The sequence below is a fragment of the Salminus brasiliensis genome, chromosome 25 (genome assembly GCF_030463535.1).
Source record: "Salminus brasiliensis chromosome 25, fSalBra1.hap2, whole genome shotgun sequence".
Lineage (NCBI taxonomy): Eukaryota > Metazoa > Chordata > Actinopteri > Characiformes > Bryconidae > Salminus > Salminus brasiliensis.
The window spans coordinates 16,417,046-16,437,437 of NC_132902.1; the positions used below are offsets into that span (position 1 = coordinate 16,417,046).

At 38.6% G+C, this 20,392-nt stretch overlaps 3 protein-coding genes across 3 annotated transcripts; all 3 read right to left on the reverse strand.

Annotated features, from left to right (window-relative positions):
* Window positions 1–547: 547 nt before the first annotated feature.
* Window positions 548–9,774, reverse strand: LOC140548252 (chymotrypsin A-like). The gene is made up of 8 exons (XM_072671721.1): window positions 9,758–9,774; window positions 3,547–3,598; window positions 3,275–3,378; window positions 2,364–2,443; window positions 2,173–2,251; window positions 1,856–2,036; window positions 872–1,005; window positions 548–751 (listed from the first exon to the last, which is right to left on the reverse strand). The coding sequence occupies exons 2-8, from the start codon at window positions 3,596–3,598 to the stop codon at window positions 590–592; spliced, it is 792 nt and encodes a 263-aa protein (XP_072527822.1). The 5' UTR covers window positions 9,758–9,774; the 3' UTR covers window positions 548–589.
* On the reverse strand, window positions 7,075–10,065 carry LOC140548253 (chymotrypsin A-like). The gene is made up of 7 exons (XM_072671722.1): window positions 10,014–10,065; window positions 9,733–9,836; window positions 8,915–8,994; window positions 8,586–8,664; window positions 8,269–8,449; window positions 7,521–7,654; window positions 7,075–7,400 (listed from the first exon to the last, which is right to left on the reverse strand). The coding sequence occupies exons 1-7, from the start codon at window positions 10,063–10,065 to the stop codon at window positions 7,239–7,241; spliced, it is 792 nt and encodes a 263-aa protein (XP_072527823.1). The 3' UTR covers window positions 7,075–7,238.
* A 1,841-nt stretch (window positions 10,066–11,906) lies between these two features.
* LOC140548018 (chymotrypsin A-like) lies at window positions 11,907–15,884 on the reverse strand. Its single transcript, XM_072671367.1, has 7 exons — window positions 15,833–15,884; window positions 15,579–15,682; window positions 15,342–15,421; window positions 14,184–14,262; window positions 13,801–13,975; window positions 12,545–12,678; window positions 11,907–12,089 (listed from the first exon to the last, which is right to left on the reverse strand). The coding sequence occupies exons 1-7, from the start codon at window positions 15,882–15,884 to the stop codon at window positions 11,907–11,909; spliced, it is 807 nt and encodes a 268-aa protein (XP_072527468.1).
* Between the last annotated feature and the right edge of the window lie 4,508 nt (window positions 15,885–20,392).

Here is a 20,392-nt window from a genome sequence, read left to right on the forward strand (position 1 = left end):
CACCTAGCCCACGTACAACCCATGTGAGTGGATGTAAAAAATATTTTGTTCCAAGTAATTTTGTATAATTTCTATTGATCCATTCATCATGGTGTTTTTTTGTTTGTTGTGGTATCATTATCTTTACACTATTTGAACAGAAGAAGAATGAACACATGTCCACAGTCTTGCACACCATCAGACCCCTGCAATTGCCCCAGAATTGATGCAGTGGCACTTGTTGTCTTCAATGTTTCTAAATTCAGCCATGTAACTCCTTTGCTGCAGTCTCTTCACTGGCTTCCCGTAGCTGCTCGGCCTACAAAGCTAAGAACGGACCAGCCCCTCCATACTTGATGCCATTGTGCCAACATGAAAGTCAAGCAGTAATACAGTCGGGTTTACAAGTCATAATTGGTCATGATAACCAAAATCTGGAAAACTACCAAATATCCCTTTAAAAACTGAACAGCCACTCAGTGCAGATGATGCAGCAGATTCTAGAGACCATTTTGGAGTAATTGTAAGCCTCACATGCCAGAAAAGAAATGAGTCTACAGAGCAGATATTAATATATCAAAGAATCTTTATTGATCAGATTTGTTGTGCTTTAGTTAGCAGCAATGGTCTGGTCCATCCAGGCACGGAGCATGGTGACGCGAGCGTACACTCCGGGCATGGAGGTAGTGCAGGTGCCGCTGCCCCAGGACACAATACCAACCAGAGTCCAAGCTCCAGCCTTCTGGCACACCAGAGGACCACCAGAGTCACCCTGAAACACACAGACAGAAGATTGTGATCGATCAGAACTCTCAGAAAAAGCTTCTCAGTCAGTGAACGAGAAGCATACTTGATTATGTCAGGCTAACTGTCGAGAGAAATGATAGTTTACCATGCAGGAAGAGGCTCCAGAGGCTCCAGCGCAGATCATCAGGTCAGTAATCTTAGAGCCCCAGTAACGTTTGCAGTCATCGTTGGTCAGCAGGGGCAGACTGGCTTGCTGGAGCAGGGCAGGGGTATCAGGAGCTGTAATGCAGAGGAAACTAATGAAAAGCTGGAAAGATAAAATACAGTAATTGGAACATAGGTGCAATGCTATTCTTCTGAGAACAAATAGCATTGTGCTATCACTGACAAGTTTGATTATGGGATGCAACAACCGCCCATGGCTAAAAGGTCATGGGAGCCCAACTAGCCTAATTCCCTTTGGTTAGGCTGGCCCTCCCTCTCCCCATCACTCAGGGCAATGCTAGTCAACAGGGGTGTTTGTTTTCTGGCGTTACAGAATTGGCAATTCAATTCACTCATTGTTCAGATGTTAGTCTTCAGTGCAATGTGTGATCAGAGAAGGCTAGTTATGGACAAAAGCATTGTGAATTTGCGTAATAATGGGATATTTTTGAAGATGATAAAGTGATTGATTCATGAAAATCTTCTCCTGAGCTCAAATATAGTCAATCAATCCAATGTACATGATTCGTTTTTCCAACTTCTCTACAAGCTGTCCTAAATGTTTATGTAGCTAACAAGTAGAATAAGCTTATAGTATTAAACTTATTAACCTAATAACCTTATTGCTAGCTTATTATATAAACGGCATGGGATTGTCTGTTGTATGACCTTATTAACTATTAAATATATGTAAGTAAGTGACAACACCTCAAATCAATTCTATCCTCATGAGATCTTACGAATCTTGCAGGTCTTTCTAGATGTTTTTGCATGTTTCAAGTTATTTTATCTAGTAAAAGTGTAAAAGCATCTACTTTACTATTTTGAAACACATAAAAAAGCATCTAGAAACAGCTTGAATACACATACAATTATTGTTGGTAGTTGGAAAGTATTGTTTGCTGGACAAAGCGTTAGAAGATACCATTGTACTTGGTCAGGCCCCATCCAGAGGTCACACACTTCATGCCACCAGGGAAGTTGTCGGTGGTCTCAGCCACGCACACAGGGGACACACGAGGGTTCATCTGGGCGGGGGTGGCGAGCTTGATCAGAAGGATGTCGTTGTTGATGGTAAAGCTGTTGTAGTTGGGGTGCTTGAAAACCTGATCCGGGAGAGACAATCACTCAGTTACACATCTGAGACCAAGCCAAGGTAAGTTCAGTTGGACAGTTTGGTTCATTTGATGGTTTTCTCATTGTTATCATTAAAATGACTGCTACTGGTATTAGAATGCACACCTTGCCGACACTCATGATCTGGATGGGCTCAGCATTGGAAGAGCGGTCGTGCTCTCCCAGGATCACAAGGTGAGAAGTCCTGTAATGAGAAATAGGAAAGATTTAGTCAGTATGTTGTAGAGTCAAATGACACTAGATCTGCTGATAGGAACATTTTGGGGCAACAAGCTCTTAAAAGGGGGGGGGATTACCTCACATTGCAGTGAGCAGCAGTCACAACCCACCACTCGTTGATCAAGGAGCCACCACAGAAGTGGAAACCTGTGTTGTCCTGTAAGAAGAGATTATTTTAATGTCCTAATAAACATCTGAATTATGTAGAAATAACTGAAGCATAAGCTTTGAAATGCCATTATCCACACTGTCAATGATAAAAGTATACTTTGTGGTAGTTTAGTTTACTTTATATATATATATTTCTTTTCAACTTTGCTTTTTACATGTTCAGAATAGAAATTAAACTCAATAGTAAATTTTTACCAAGTTTAGAATTGTACTACCTTTTACTTAAGTTAAGAATGAATAATTAACGTTTAAGTTAAATCAATTTGCAGATGTAAAATGAATTATTATCATTTTACTTATTAGTGCAAAAGGTTGGACTCCTTTTGTCAAATTACATATTTCCTAAATGAAAATAAAACAAACTCCAATACAGCACTGATTTGCACATTTTACAGCACTGGGCAAATGTAACATATTGGGATAAATAGTACATAACATTGTGCTTACTAAATTTAATTTAAAAAGTTGTAAAATGTAAATTAAAGTAAGTAAATTAAAATAAATTACTTTCACCTGATATGAAATGAAGTCTAACAAATTCTGAAGTAATATTTGCCCATGTTTTGAGTTTTTCTTTTTGCTGAAAACTTAAATTCTTTCTTTTCAAACACAATAACACTTGTTTTAAATTTTATAGCAAACTATTATTACCAGTGAACAGATACATTATGTCATCATTTTTGTATATGTCACATTAGAGTAAAAAGTAAATGCTTCAATCACAGAAACTAAACTTTTCTTTTGGTTATGCAGCTTCTGGATGCAGTGTGTAGTTCAGGCTATCATATTACATTGCATGTGAAGATGTGGATCATACCTGCAGAGACACCTGCCAGGGCCAGGAATGGGGTACTGCCTCCTCACCATTCACAATTCTGGAGTAGCCAGAAATGACTGGAGAGATTGCAGGAACGCCACAGCCTGGAAAAGAAAAGCACACTCTAATCACTTAACAAATATTGATATAAGACCTTTCTACTGAACCAGTTATTCTGTGATGCATTTTCTGTTAAAAAACTGCACTATTTAAACATGTGGTAGCATTTTTAAACAATCAAAAAGCTCACCTAAAACCTGACCACCACTTACCATAGGCTGTGCTGACGAAGGCAAGGCAAGAGAGGATCGTGAGGAAGGCCATGTTTTCAGCTGAATGGTTCTCCCCAGTCTGGGTGCATTATATACCCAACACAGAACAGCCCATGAGCCCAATATCTTATCTCCAGCCTGTGGGATAATGTACACCTTGCAGAGGAGGAAACATGTTTTTTGCCCACTGTGCAAAAAAGGGGGCTCATGTCCACTGACTTATAACTTTCCACTGATACTCCAGGCCTACAGAAAATAATTTACCCATGTTTTGTATTTATACAAACCAGAGAGGCAATTGTGCTCTCCTGTACTCCGGCCACTGATGCCAAAGCAGCATGCTTCAGGATTCAAACTCAAGACCCTCGGGACTAGACTGCTGAGCCACTCAGACCCTTAACTGCTCATTGTTCAGTTTTTCATTTCTTGTGTGTGTGTGTGTGTGTGTGTCATCCCTCTTCCTTGCAGAAGTCTTCTAGTTCTGTGAGATTCTTGGGTCATACTCAGGTCCATTGTGGATCTTGAGGTGTGTTTAGGATCAACATCTTGCTTTAGAAGTCATCCTCTTATAACTGTTACCTTTTTTAAAGACGTGTGATGTTTGCCTCCAGAATTACCATTACCTCCAGGATTCATTCTTTCATTCTTTTACCAGTGAAATGTTTCCCACTAGTAGAGGAAAGAACCACTGGCTGCAACACAACCCCAAAGCATCATTGATCCACTGTTGTCGAGATGTTCTTTTAATGAAATTCTGCGCCCTTCTTTTCTCCGAACATCTCATTACTCATTGCATCCAATTCAATTCAATTTTTTTTCCATTGCATTTTTCACAGCGAATGTTGTCACAAAACAACTTTACAGAGATCTGGGTCTGAGCTTCTTCTGAGCAAGCCAGTAGCCACAGTAGCAATGAAAAACTCTCAGATCACAAGGAAGAAATCTTGGGAGAAACCTAGAACAGAAAATTCTATTCTAGCTTCCTCGGGACTTGGATTGTTTTAAAAGTAAAGTATTCATACACAGCCGGTCAGATTATCCCCAGTAGCCTGAGTATAAAAATAATTCACAAAATATTTGTTAATTGACATATTTACTGGCTATACTAATACTTTTTAAGACAGAAAGTCCCCCTGTCACTTCCCATCAGAGCTGCTTCTCCACATATAGCCCATACAGGTTGCATACTGTGCACAGGGAAGGAGGTTAACAATATGTGTATATTAAGAGTTTTATTCCATAATGTATTATTTTACTGCACATAAACTGTAATTAATTACAGTATGGTGACAATAATGTATTTTACTGGAAAACTAAAAAAAATGACTTAAATGATACTTCAAAGAAACTATTCTATGTTTATTTTATAATCTTATATGTCTATTTGTCATTGTAATGTTAAACAGTATTATGTACAGGCAATAAATCACTTACTTTCTATTGTATATCTATATACATAAATACATGCATTCTGTCATGAGTAAAAAGTTTGGGCACCTAGGGTTTTTCAATTTTTTTATGTTTTTTTTTATGGTTAAACTGACAAAAGTTACATCCTCTACAGAGACAACACATCTGTACATTCAAATTCACAAGTACTCTTCATTCCATTAATAAATTAGACAAATGGTACATTTTGTTTATGTTGGCATTGAGAATGTATATATGAAATGTACTGTATGTATTTGATGGCATTGAGAATGTATATATAAAATGGGAGTATGTATTTGAGATAGGTGCAGTACAGTTATGAACAGTCATGAAGTGACTATGAGTAAGTTTTATCTTTGGAGCTGCAAGGCTTGAAAGGTCATGCATTTCACAATATGTGTGTGCATTCAGCAAAATCCTTGACTTTGCCTGGTCACCTGTCTTTGCTTCCCAGTTGACACCTGCAGCTTTCCCATACATACCCTGTATTACATGGTATAGATTTTAACCATGAATTCTGTTTTATTCTTTTACAGCAAACAGATAAATCTGAATGTGTTTTTATCAGATGAATATAGTAAGATTAATAATATATAAGGGAGTGTGTAATCATATGTTAGAGCAAAGGCTTCCTTTTTACATTAATATTTGAATAGCCTTCTTTTCAGACATCAAACAACAATGAATTATGATATTATCCATTTTGTATAGGACAGTAAACAGGGGGGTTGAGGTGTTGTTCTGTCTAATGTTTTCAGATGCAAAAACATTTCACTGGGACCAGCGTCTTCTTTTGAATATCATCTCATTTTAAAATCCAGAACCAGCCCTGCTAAATACAGATCCTCTTTCTTACCAGAACTGTGTGAGCTTTTACCCATCTGTCTCACTAATCCTTACAGGATTCTCTTGACTGGTGTTTTCAGGTTTTTCTGTTGAAAAAAGCCGCTGAACGTTTCAGCACTTTTGATTGTTGCCAGCACATAATGACCCTCTTACACAGTCATGGTCACACTATAGATTACAGCCCTGATGTGTAATAAACCCAAATAACTTTTACTAACGGATTATTTCACTGAGGATTTATCATCAAAATTGAATCATTTGATAAATATGTGGTTATATCTTCTATTCCAAAAACACCAATAATAGATTCTGCCGAACTATGCACGTATGGATAGTTAAAGATAAAGTGATGAAGAACGCTATACCTACATTTTAGATTTTGTTTTTTGATTTAAGAAAAATCGGACCACTTATGTTGCATTAGGCATTATAAACTGTTCTCTCTCTCCTTTCTATTTCACTTTTTAGCATAATGTGAATTTGGCAGTTGTCCTTTAAATTGTACCAATCATTTCATGATGAATGGACCAATAGAAATGCTACAAAACTGATTAATGAAAAATGAAAATTATACATTGCTTTGATTAAAAATTAAGAGGTTTTTTTCCCTTCTTCTGTACACGATCACTTTGAAGATTTTTCTTTGTGTTAATTGTAATGTTATATAGTGATGTTTACAGGCAGTAGCACACTTACTGACATGATAAATAACAATTTTAACAATGTTCTTTATAAATATGTAAAGCATCACAGTCATGCGAAAAAGAAATTATAGCTTTTACAGGAGAGGGTAAAACATTTTAACTTTCAATGGAGGTCAGTGTAAAAATTTTATTCCAAGTCAGCTTGGAGCATTTCTATTGGTTCATTCATCATGACATTGTGATACAATGTAAAGAACTGCCATATTCAATGCAATGCAATGTTTTTGCATGAAAACAATTAATATATAAATATGTGTGTGTATGTATATATGTATGCATATATCACAACTTGTATATATATATATGTATATTTGGCCATTTTATTAGTCATTGAAAACTGTTCTTTGGAAACAAAGTAAACCTTTCTAGACACAGTCAAAACAGCAGTTTTGAGAACTTTTGCAGAGGTTCTTACTTTCATTGTTTAGCAACCATAGACCAATCTATAAAATCGCTTCCATTTGTAATTAAAATACCTCCACACAGCTCAATAATAAAGTCAGACAACAGTTTAAATCATAACACCTAATTTATTGCTCAAGTACAAAAACATAAATGATCATTTGTTGCATACAGCATTTGTAACCAAATTATCATGATGTGCTGATCTTTAATTGATAGAATTTCAAATAAAAATACATCAACACAGACACATGCAACATTATCAGTGTATTTACTGCTTATACTAAAACTGTTATCTGTGTTGTGGCTTTAGTTAGCAGCAATGGTCTGGTCCATCCAGGCACGGAGCATGGTGACGCGAGCGTACACTCCGGGAATAGAGGGAGTGCAGGTGCCGCTGCCCCAGGACACAATACCAACCAGAGTCCAAGCTCCAGCCTTCTGGCACACCAGAGGACCACCAGAGTCACCCTGAAACACACAGACAGAAGATTGTGATCGATCAGAACTCTCAAAAAAAGCTTCTCAGTCAGTGAATGAGAAGCATACTTGATTATGTCAGGCTAACTGTCGAGAGAAATGATAGTTTACCATGCAGGAAGAGGCTCCAGAGGCTCCAGCACAGATCATCAGGTCAGTGATCTTAGAGCCCCAGTAACGTTTGCAGTCATCGTTGGTCAGCAGGGGCAGACTGGCTTGCTGGAGCAGGGCAGGGGTATCAGGAGCTGTAATGCAGAGGAAGCTAATGAAAAGCTGGCAAAGAAGAAATACAGTAATTGGAACTGTGGAATAGCATAGGTGCAATGCTATTCGTCTGAGAAAAAATAGCATTGTGCTATCACTGACAAGTTTGATTATGGGATGCAACAACTGTCCATGGCTAAAAGGTCATTGGAGCCTAACCAGCCTAATTCCCTTTGGTTAGGCTGGCCCTCCCTCTCCCCATCACTCAGGGCAATGCTAGTCAACTCTGTTTTCTGGCGTTACAGAATTGGCAATTCAATTCACTCATTGTTCAGATGTTAGTCTTCAGTGCAATGTGTGATCAGAGAAGGCTAGTTATGGACAAAAGCATTTCGAAGCTGATGAAGTGATTCGTGAAAATCTTCTCCTGAGCTCAAATGTAGTCAATCAATCAAATGTACATGATTAGTGTTTACATCTTCTCTACAAGCTGTCCTAAAGGCTAATGTAGCTAACAAGTAAAATAAACTTATACCTTAAAGCTAGCTTATTATATAAACGGCAAGGGATTGTCTGTTGTATGACCTTATTAACACATACAATTATTGTTGGTAGTTGGAAAGTATTGTTTGCTGGACAAAGCGTTAGAAGATACCATTGTACTTAGTCAGGCCCCATCCAGAGGTCACACACTTCATGCCACCAGGAAAGTTGTCGGTGGTCTCAGCCACGCACACAGGGGACACGTGAGGGTTCATCTGGGCAGGGGTGGCGAGCTTGATCAGAAGGATGTCGTTGTTGATGGTAAAGCCGTTGTAGTTGGGGTGCTTGAAAACCTGATCCAGGAGAGACAATCACTCAGTTACACATCTGAGACCAAGCCAAGGTAAGTTCAGTTGGACAGTTTGGTTCATTTGATGGTTTTCTCATTGTTATCATTAAAATGACTGCTACTGGTATTAGAATGCACACCTTGCCGACACTCATGATCTGGATGGGCTCAGCATTGGAAGAGCGGTCGTGCTCTCCCAGGATCACAAGGTGAGAAGTCCTGTAATGAGAAATAGGAAAGATTTAGTCAGTATGTTGTAGAGTCCAATGACACTCATCATGTCTTATATTATTTCTTCTTTCTTCTTTGTGTCTATCTTTTATTAATCACTATTTATGTAAAGCTGCTTTGTGACGACAACAGTTGTAAAAAACGCTGTACAAATAAATCTGACTTGACTTGACTTGACACTAGAGCTGCTTATAGGAACATTTTGGAGCAACAAGCTCTTAAAAGGGGGGGGAATTACCTCACATTGCAATGAGCAGCAGTCACAACCCACCACTCGTTGATCAAGGAGCCACCACAGAAGTGGAAACCTGTGTTGTCCTGTAAGAAGAGATTATTTGAATGTCCTAATAAACATCTCAATTACTTTTATTATGTAGTAATAACTGAAGATTAAGCTTTGGGATGCCTTTATACACACTGTCAATGATAAAAGTATACTTTATGGTATAGCTGACTTTTTTCAAAATATTGTTGAAACTTGAATTTTTACATGTTCAGAATAGAAATCAAACTCAATAGTAAATTTGTATAAAAACTCAACTTACATATTTTCTAAATGAAAATAAAATAATCTCCAACATAGCATTGATTTGCACATTTTACAGCACTTGGCACATGTAATATGTTGGGGTGAAAAACATAACATTGTGCTTAATGTATTGCTTTAGTTTAAGTAAGTAATATCACATTTTAAATAAATTATGAATTATTTTCATTTTATGTCACAGCCTGATATTAAAGTCCAAAAAGATATTGATATTTATATTGATATTAAAGTCTAACTTAATGTTAACTACACATTTAACAAATTCATTTAACAAGTTTAATATCAAAAAGTAATATTTGCACATAGAAAATAAGTTTTGTAGCTAAGTATTGTTAGCAGTGAACAGATACATTATATCATAACCATTGTATATGTCACATTACAGTAGAAAGTAAATGCATCAATCACAGAATCACACAACATTTTTTTTTCTTTTGGTTTACAGCTTCTGGATGCAGTGTGTAGTTCAGGCTATCATATTACATTGCATGTGAAGATGTGGATCATACCTGCAGAGACACCTGCCAGGGCCAGGAATGGGGCACTGCCTCCTCACCATTCACAATTCTGGAGTAGCCAGAAATGACTGGAGAGATTGCAGGAACGCCACAGCCTGGAAAAGAAAAGCACACTCAAATCACTTAACAAATATTTATATAAGATCTTTCTACTGAGAGGAATGTTCAAATCCAGCCATTGCAGTCACCAGTATTTCTGTAATGTATTTTCTGTTAAAAAACTGCACTATTCAAACATGTGGTAGCTCATCTAAAACCTGACCACCACTTACCATAGGCTGCGCTGACAAAGGCAAGGCAAGAGAGGATCGTGAGGAAGGCCATGTTTTCAGCTGAATGATTCTCCAAAGTCTGGGTGTATTATATACCCAACACAGAACAGCCCATAAGCCCCATATCTTATCTCCAGCCTGTGGGATAATGTACACCTTGCAGAGGAGGAAGCATGTTTTTTGCCCACTGTGCATAAAAAATGGGGCTCATGTTCACTGACTTATAACTTTCCACTGATACTCCAGGCCTACAGAAAATAATTTACCCATATTTTATATTTATACAATGCAAATATATTTATAATGTGAGTATTTATAATGTAAATGATGAAGTATTTTTGGTTTAGTGATGATTAAGGTTTAAATAATGTTAAATGATCAAGTAATTTTCTCAATTTTAATGTCAAGCCATTTATAAAAGCAGTAAATGTTTATTATTGTTGTTTGTTTTTTTTTTTAGAGAGAGATTTTTTCTCTCAGTACTGCCAATTAACCCACACTAGCACTAGCAATGCTTCTGATATCAGGAGGGTAAAGACTTAACATGTATCTTGTCTGATACAGCAAGTCAGAGACTGCTGCACATCCCGGGAACTGCTGGACCTCACAATGATCTTGCCATCTCCTTTGAGAACTCACTGGTCATTCCATCTACAGAATCACGAAGCCTTGGTGTAGTCTTGGATGGTTAAAGGTAAGGTGCATGTATTTGTCACACTGTACAGCAAAATGTGTCCAGCCAAGTTCAGCCATGTCATTCCTCTTCTGCATTCTCTCCACTGCCCGCATCAGATTCAAAACCCTGATGCTGGCCTTCAAAGCCAAGAATGGACCTTGTACTTAATGGCAATGGTCAAAAGCTGATCAGCACCAAGAGCCCTTTGAGCTTCAAGTACGGTTCGGCTTCCCCTGGGTGTCCAAACAGCAGAGTCGCTCACGGTCTTCAAACGCAGACTGAAGACCCACGTCTTCAAAGCGGCATGCTTCAGGATTCAAACTCAAGACCCTCGGGCCATAACGGTAGCGCATTAGACTGCTGAGCCACTCAGACCCTTAACTGCTCATTGTTTAGAGTTCAGTTCTTGTGTGTGTGTGTGTGTGAGTTCTGTGAGATTCTTGGGTCATGCTCAGGTCCATTGTGGATCTTGAGGTGTACGTTCTGTACGTTCAAATTCACAAGTCTTCATTTGATTAATAAATTGGACATACTGTACATTTCATTCATTTAATGGCATTGAGAATGTGTATATGAAATGTACTGTATGTATTTTAAAATGGGAGTATGTATTTGAGATAGGTGCCCAGTTCGGTGCTACAGTTATGAACAGTCATGAAGTGACTATGAGTAAGTTTTATCTTTGGAGCTGCAAGACTTGAAAGGTCATGCATTTCACAATATGTGTGTGCATTCAGCAAAATCCTTAACTTTGCCTGGTCACCTGTCTTTGCTTCCCAGTTGACACCTGCAGCTTTCCCATACACACATAATTTGTATATTTATATTTATATTTGGCCATTTTATTAGACATTGTAAACTGTCCTTTGGAAACAAGGTAAACCTTTCTAGACACAATAAAAACAACAGTTTTAAGAGCTTTTTTCAGAGGTTCTTACTTTCATTGTTTAGCAACCATAGACCAATCTATACCAATTGCTTCCATTTGTAATTAAAATACCTCCACACAGCTCAATAATAAAGTCAGACAACAGTTTAAATCATAACACCTAATTTATTGCTCAAGTACAAAAACATAAATGATCATTTGTTGCATAAAGCATTTGTAACCAAATTATCATGATGTGCTGATCTTTAATTGATAGAATTTCAAATAAAAATACATCAACACAGAAACATGCATAAGGAACCTAACACTATCAGTGTCTATTTACTTCTTATATTAAAACTATCTGTGTTGTGGCAGCAGCCATAGTTTGGTCCATCCAGGCACGAAGCTGCGTAATGCGGGCATACACTGCGGGAATGGCGGGAGAGCAGTTGCCACTGCCCCAGGACACGATACCAACTAGAGTCCATGATTCACCCTTTTGACACACTAGAGGACCACCAGAGTCACCCTGAAACACATTGTACATGTAGATGTTTAGAAAGGCTATTAGGAAGGGTGAGGCTGTAGTGCTAATTGTTTTAAATGTTAACAGAAGAAAAACTATGTTATATCCAGTACAGAAATGTAAGTTGATTTTCATTCCACTAGTGGAGTGGCCAGTGGTCTTGCAGAGGCTACTGAAAGACAAAGATGTGAATGAGCCTGTTAAAGAGCACTAGCTTGTTTTTGTATGGTGAAGCCAATGATCATTAAAATCCAGGGACAATATGTTCTGTGGAGCCATTTTAATATAGAGACATATGAGTGTGAAGAACCTTTTGCATAAAGCAATGGTTTTCTAGACCTTCATATGGGTTTTCACACTCATACATCTCTATTACAAGCATGCTCCTTCATGGAACCAAAGGTAGTGTGAGCAGTGTGACAGTTTTTGGGATTCTGAAAGTTGTGTAATGCCTGTACCATGCATGAGGAGGTTCCAGCACCTCCAGCACAGATCATTTGCTCAGTGATATAGGAGCCCCAGTGATGCTTGCAGTCATCATTGGTCAGCAGGGGCAGAGTGGCCTGCTGCAGTACAGCTGGGATATCAGGAGCTGTAACAGTAAAAACATCAAAGAAAGTTTGAAATTAGTTTTTTTAATAACATTAACTTTGGACTGCTGTACTCTTGTCACTACACTATTCAGAAGGCTGGAATTCCTTTGGATGCAAAAGATGAAACACTTGCAGTGCTTCTAGGATGATTTGGGGATGAGTGAGGGGTCAGGTACAGTCATGTTGTACAGCCATTATGAGCATATGATCAAGTACAGCTATGATGGTGATTTAAACATTGGTATCAAAGATGTATCACACATAGATTAGACAGAAGTCACAAATGTGATGAAGAACCGTAAACACATAAGTGGCCTTAGCAAAGCTGACAAGCTACAGGATCCGCATGGCTACTGGATCAGATGCGGTTTCAGTAGCCTGACCTAAATACTACATACACATCCCAACTATAGGAGCTTTACATTCAGGAGACATTACGTTCTAAATCCAAAGATCCATAGACATTCATTTGGAGTCTGTGCCCTTTTGCAGCTCTAACAGCAGGTTAGCAATACGTTGGTGACTTTATGCACTTTGCATAAAAGTGCATATATATATATATATATATAGTTTGTACACTGCATACTGAGCCTAGATGGGACCCATGTGAGATTAAGGCAGAGATTAAGGCAGTGGGGAAGCCCACCTGGGTCCCAGTAAAAACTCATGTACCAACTCAATCAGAGCCCATGCCCACCTGAAAACCATCTAGCCCACGTTTCACCCATGGGAACCCCACATAAGTATGTTGGCTGGGTATGTCTCGTCCTCTTCAGGTTTAAATCCGAATGCAGATTTGATCATTTTGTTTTCCAAACAAATGCAAATGCAGATACAGATAATGGCATTGGTTTACACCCCTAATAGTAAAGGCAAATATGGCAGATAACTTAATAATGATATGATGCATCAAAAAATACAGACTGCTAATGTGGCTAATTCATGAAGTAAATTAATGTAATAAGTGCCATTGTTTTCAAATGCCTCATGCAGCTGCCAAGTTCCTTTAGATATCATGTTATATGCAAATCACAGTGTGCAACTAGTTGTCTAACCATTTCACCATGTAAAGCCAGCCTTAGGATGTGTACCAGAAGTTTAAAACACAGGTGAGAAGGTACCATTGTGCTTGGTCAGGCCCCATCCGGTGGTCACACACTTCATGCCACCAGCGAAGTTGTCGCTGGTTTCAGCCACGCATACAGGTGACACATGATCATTCAGCTTGGCAGGTGAGGCAAGCTTGATCAGAAGGATGTCGTTGTTTAAGTCTTTGAAGTTGGGGTGCTTAAAAACCTAAACCAGGAAAGAGGAATGTTTACCCGCGTGATGTTAAAGACATAGACATACAGACGTGGTGCTTAACCAAAGAGTATACATCCAACTTCCCAGCCTTATCTGTTACCATATGCCACTAATCATGGAATAAGCATAGCATACATGCAAATATTTAAATGTGTTTAGTTTAAAATACAACCAGTGCAGCTGTTACTGGAATGTATACCTTGTCAACATGCATGATCTGGATGGGCTCAGAATCTGAAGACTGATCATGCTCTCCCAGGATTACTCTATGGGTCTTCCTGAAGATGATAAAGACAATGCAGAATAGGACATCATGCCTCTGTGTCATGTTATGGGATTAGGAAGAGAAACCTTACACCCATCAGTATGTTTCCTAGAAATATAGCCACACTTATTCTATTTTTGGAGTTGATGTAAGTGTGGAATGGACTTGTGAAAAGCAATGTTATCTCATAATGACTAATATCATGACTTGTCTATTATGAATTAATAATTTCTGACTATCATGACACAACAGTCACACTAAACATTTGCAAAAAATATTCATTGGTAAAATAGTGTTCCTGGATCCTCATTTAGCATTTTTTTTCCCAGATGACCTATTCAGAAAGTGGATACACAAGTCAACCAGCTGGTTGACTTGCCCAGTTAGGATAATTGTAGGCATTACAGAATATGTCACTGTGCACAATAAAACATGGACAATTATGTCTGTCCATTTGATCTATATAGTTGTAGCTATTTCACAGTGCGCAGTATGTACATTTTTCAGAGTAAGGTTTAGCTATAATGGCTAGAACAGAAATAATGAGTACTAGCTCATATATTATTAAATAAAAAGATAGATAGATAGTTTTAAAAATCTGCCAATCTAAAGTTAAAACACTTGATACAGCTCAGTCTAGCAAGGAAATTGGCAATATGACCTCGTGCAGTGTTTATACTGAGCTAATGTTTATGTTCAATTCTGTTTACCCCAACTGGGCAACTCAACTGAGCGGTCACACAAACTTTTTGATAATTATTTTTCTTACTTTACTTTCTCTGTAGCATGAAAGTAAGTATCTGTCACACAACACAATACATTTCCATTTTGTTTTAGCTTTCAGACAGTGATATCCATTCAAGCCATTGCCACCCAGTGGACATAATCAGCATTACACACTCCATTCAATAGGGGAAAAAGGTTAAACAGCCGAAAATGGGTTTTGCTGAGATGGGTTTACACAGACAAAAAAGGCCTACCATGTAGTTACAATACCTGTTAAGGATTAAAGTATTCTTTCTTTTTTTAACTATAAAGTTTAAAACTGTTAGCTGTACAGTTTTAAAATTATACTCATGAATGTAAACCTACCTCACATTGCAGTGAGCCGCAGTCACAACCCATGACTCATTGATTAGGGAGCCACCACAGAAGTGAAAACCATTGCTATCCTGCATTTCAGACAGAAGGAAAACATTTGTTTGACATTATTTCTCCGTACAGTATTACAATGTGTGCCATTATATTGCTAATAATATTATAGTAGACATGCCAACATAAAATTATAGCATATTTTTTTGGAAAGTATTAAAAGGCTGTGGAAAGCACCTGCAGAGACACCTGCCAAGGCCAGGAATGGGGCACTGCGTTCTCACCGTTCACAATTCTGGTGTAGTTAGTGATGACCGGAGGGATTGTAGGAACACCACAGCCTGAAAAAGGAAAGCACAATCCAATCACTGACCGAAGGCATTTTTATCACAGTTTGTGTCAGAGAAAGTCTTCCCGACATGAAGCTCTGCTTTTCTATTAAGTTTGCTCAAATCAGAACAAAAGCATAAAAGGAGAGAGTAATATCTTACCACAGGCTGCGCTAAAGAAGGCAAGGCAGGACAGCACCCACAGGACAGCCATATTTCCAGCTTGAGGAAGTCCCAAAAGTCTGATCCTCTTATACTAAAGTCTGTTCCTTCCTATTTGCATATCTCAGTGTATGTGTGTGTGTGTGTGTGTGTGTGTGTGTGTACCTCTCACATGTTCAGCCTTAGTATTTGTAATCTTCCACATTGACACATCCAGTAAATGAGATAGCTTACATAAAAAACAAGAATCATGACTAATATTAAACACGGCTGGGTGAGGCATTCGTGAAGGAATTTCAAATATTGACCAAAATTAGGTTGCAGTTAGGTTTAGGTTAGTGGCGTTATGTTTAAAGGGTTAGGGTTAGTTTTAGGTTAGGGTTAAATTTAGACTAAGTATGGTTCTTGTTAAAGTTAGGGTTAGGTTTAGGTTAGGGTTACTTTAATGCTCAGTATGGTTATGGTTAAAGCCAGGGTTAAGGTTAACGTTAGGTTTAGGTTAGTGGCGTTATGTTTAAAGGGTTAGGGTTAGTTTTAGGTTAGGGTTAAATTTAGACTCAGTATGGTTTTTGTTAAAGTTAGTGTTAGGTTTAGGTTAGGGTTACTTTAATGCTCAGTATGGTTATGGTTAAAGCCAGGGTTAAGGTAACGTTAGGTTTAGGCTTAGTGTGGTATGATTTAAATTAGGCTGAAAGGTAGGGTTAGGTTTAGGTTAGAGTTAAATTAGGCTCAGTGTGGTTACTGTTAAAATTAGAGTTAAGGTTAGGGTTAGGTTTAGGTTAGGTTTACATTTAGGTTCAGTATGGTTATGGTTAAAGCTAGGGTGAGGTAAAGACATGGTTAGGGTTAGGTTTAGGTTAGAGTTAGTTTTAAGATCAGTATGCTTATGGTTAGGGTTGAGATTAGGGTTAGGTCAGCTACAGTAATGCAAAAATTCCATGTAGTGTCTGTGTCTGTGTATTGGTGTGTATGAGACATTATGAAATACACCACTGGCAGATTTGTTTCGTTTGCAGCGTTCATCGCCACTTGTTCCCTGCTGAGTTCTGGCATTATTAAGGCGAACTTAATGAACACCTTATGTCATGTTTGATATTTCTGATTGTTGCCTGATCATTTAGACTATCTGCACTGGCACAGCTAACCAACACTGGGGGCATTCAGGGACCCCCGAATGCCACGGGTTATTGCACTTTTAGCTTGTATTGCTTCTATAGCCTGCATCTCTGCTGCTGAGAGGGGGCACATACAATGTCCAGTAAAGAAAGTGACCTCCCATGAGGGAGACAAGTGACCTTATTTTTCCCGAAAACTTGCACTTCCACAGGCACTGAGAGTGAGTGGTAGTGTCTATCTATCATGCAGTTGGCTGGCTGAGCCAAGGGGGTGCACTCCTTTAAAAGGCCATCGTTCCCACCCCAGAGTGTTTTTAATGTGTTTAATCTGTGAAATCCGTAGCTGCAGCTGTAGCTAAATTCACCCAGAGGCGAACGAGGAGGCGTTAAAATGAATGAGAAATGGCAAGTGTGGCATGAAAGTGTGAGATTAGAGCAAATTGCACAAGAGTTGGCAGCCCTGCTTACTTAGACAACTATTATCTAAGGTTCTTCACCTTTGACAGAAATCTTTGTCCTTTTAGCTCAATATCTGCTTGAAAGCAGTAGCAGAACCTGACAACAGAAGTGAGCTAGTGGGGATATTTGCAAAAAAAAAAAAAAAGACCAATTTTTGTTTCTCAAGCTGCTGAGGATTTGCTTCAAAATGAAAACAGAAATCATATCTCTTCTCAGGCATCTGAGGCATCTATACACTGCTTGGCCGGGTGAGTTGGAAGCCTGCCTACACTGGAGGGCATTTAGGGAACTCCCTAAATTCCACAGACCATATTTTTCCTGCAAACTTCTGTTGCACTTTTACAGGCATCAAAAGTGATATGTTGGTGAGAAACCAAAGGGATTTGAATGCAGGCAGACAAAAGGGAGTTTAAGACTGGATGGCACTGAGGATACCAGCATTATTATGTTAATGTCATCCTAATGCCCCAAAAATGACTAGCTGCTGGCATCTGCTTCTCTCAGTGTCCCAAGGTATAGCCTTCTAGAAAACACTGTGAACCTCAAACACTGATTCAGGCGTTGAATCAGGGTGACCGTGCTGTCCTGGAAGCAATGCTAATGCTGTTATCACTTATGAAGAACATATGAACATATGAAGAACCTCTCACCCAGAAATGACTGGGTGAGAGGTTCTTCATATGTTCCTCATATGAGCCCATGTTTAACAGGATTATTCCATTCATTTGATGAAACAATCTGTTTGTAACTGCAGCTTCTTGGGAACTGACCAAATACAGCCTACAATTGGCTGGTTTTACCTGGTCCCTGCCTCTTGTCTAACTCTGTCCCTAATAAGCCTTGCTGCAACTCACAATGCTTACAACTTAGTGCTGATCTTAAAGCCATTGGAGAGCTGAAAGCTGGACGGCTAGGCAAATGTCTCTTGTCAGCAATGGGGAGAGTGTTGGAGCGCTGCTATGCTTGGTGCACCTGGATCAGATAACTGATTCAGGCATAGCTTTGGGGGGCGCACTATAATATTGCCATTAGATCTTACATAGTGGGCCAGCCTCCCCTCCTTAAGTCTGCAGTGGTGTTCTCCATATGATTGTAGAAAATTCACTAACAACAAAAAATAAGCCCAAACTCTCCAAACTGGAAGTAGCTCATTCCAGGCTCCACAACTGGAGTCCCCTGGATCCACATTAAATGATAAGATCAGGAGTAATAAATGGCTCTTTCAGACAGGGTACGTGTGCTGGGCTCCTTGTTTAATAGCCTTAAGAGAGAGAATAAAACAGCCCAGTCAAATAATCAGAAAAGCAGTCTACTGCAGGTAAAACACAATCCTGATATAAACAAACTCCAGAACACTGACTAGACTACAGCGGGCAGTAGGGTGGGTAAGTGGGGTCTGTACACAATGGAGAAGGAATCAATTAAGTGTAGAAAAAACAGCTCTAATTCTGCTGTAAAGAAGTGAGACACTTCTCAATGCCCATGTGTTGTTGTTGTTGTTGTTGTTGTTGTTTTCCAGGGCAGAACAGATCTAAAGAGAAGTAAGATATGCTTAATCAGAAGATGCTGATTATGACCTACGGTACTGACTGTGAGAGCAAAGGAGGGGGCGGTGTGATAACAAGACTATGTGTTATGCATATTTATGTATGTAACATCTGATAAAGGAAAGAACTATTAATCATGCTGTGTAATATTCAGTCTGTCACAACTGTGTTCTCTGGCCTTTACCAAACGAGATATATAAAAATCTATATTTCTGTATAGAAAGAAAAAACAATTGTTGATGAAGATTAAAACTAGAAACCAGCATTTTTTTTCACAGAATTTAAAAATATTATTTAAAATGTGTCAAAATGATATAGTAAGTCGACTAACATAAGTTACATTAAGGAAATTGCTCCTGTAAAGTTACCATTTTGAAGATACAAGGTATTTATTCCTACGATGGCAATATACACAAATACACAACTTCCAGTTTCAGCCCAATAGTGACAGCCCTACTCAAAGCTGGTGAAACAGTAAAATGTGCCGGCAGCGTATTTCTTTTCTTTTTTCTCCCAATTTGGTACTGCCAAATTACTCACCCTAGAAAAGCTCTCAACATTATGAGGGTAAAGACTTAACATGTGTCTCCAATGATGAGAAAGAGTGATGAGTGGAGACAGTGCCATCTACCTGCCCGGACAAAGCACGGTCAGGGGAGCTTAAAAGTGGGAAAGCCAGGGAAAAGTTTGCTTCAGAATGAGTGGGTTTCAATGCCAGGGTAAAAGCTAACCCTAGTCATTTGGTTTTACCATTTCTTCAGCTAGCTACCACATATCACACAGAGAGGAGAGCAACCAAATCTGGTATGGCTGTTGAAGAATCTGGGCATTTTTGCCCCCAACCATAGTCACATATCTTTTATTTAGCTTTTATTTAGCTATTTTATTTAGCTATAGTATGAAGCTTTTTTGTATCTTAAAAAAGCTTCAGAATCAGTGTGATGACAAACAGGGAGAATCAGGCAAGATTCTTACAAAAATTGTCAACACTCCATAATAAGTCACATTTGTGTAAAATCCTACAATATTACTCTACCATGTCAGTTTACATGCTTTCTCATGTTTAGTGACAGTTCTTTATCGCTCAAAAGTCCAGAAATATGTGTAAGTGTGTCCTTCTTGAGAGGTGACTCATTGTGTAAATTCCACTTTCTGACCATGGGGTGAACCCAGGAGCAAGAAATACAAATTCTCATTTTTTTACATAACACTCCTTTAAAAATACTTTATAATTGCATTCTGTTTCATTGCTTAATGTTTGTTCTACTGTTGTTCGCCCACTAAAAAGGTCAGAATTGGTGTTAGACCTAATGATAGAAACCTTGATAATTTCCATTGTGTCTGGTTAGGCCCCCTACTTAATGTCACCAAAGAAACTGTTGGTGGTCTTAGTAAAAACACAAAAGACACATGGGAGTTCAGCTGGACAGGGGATGCTA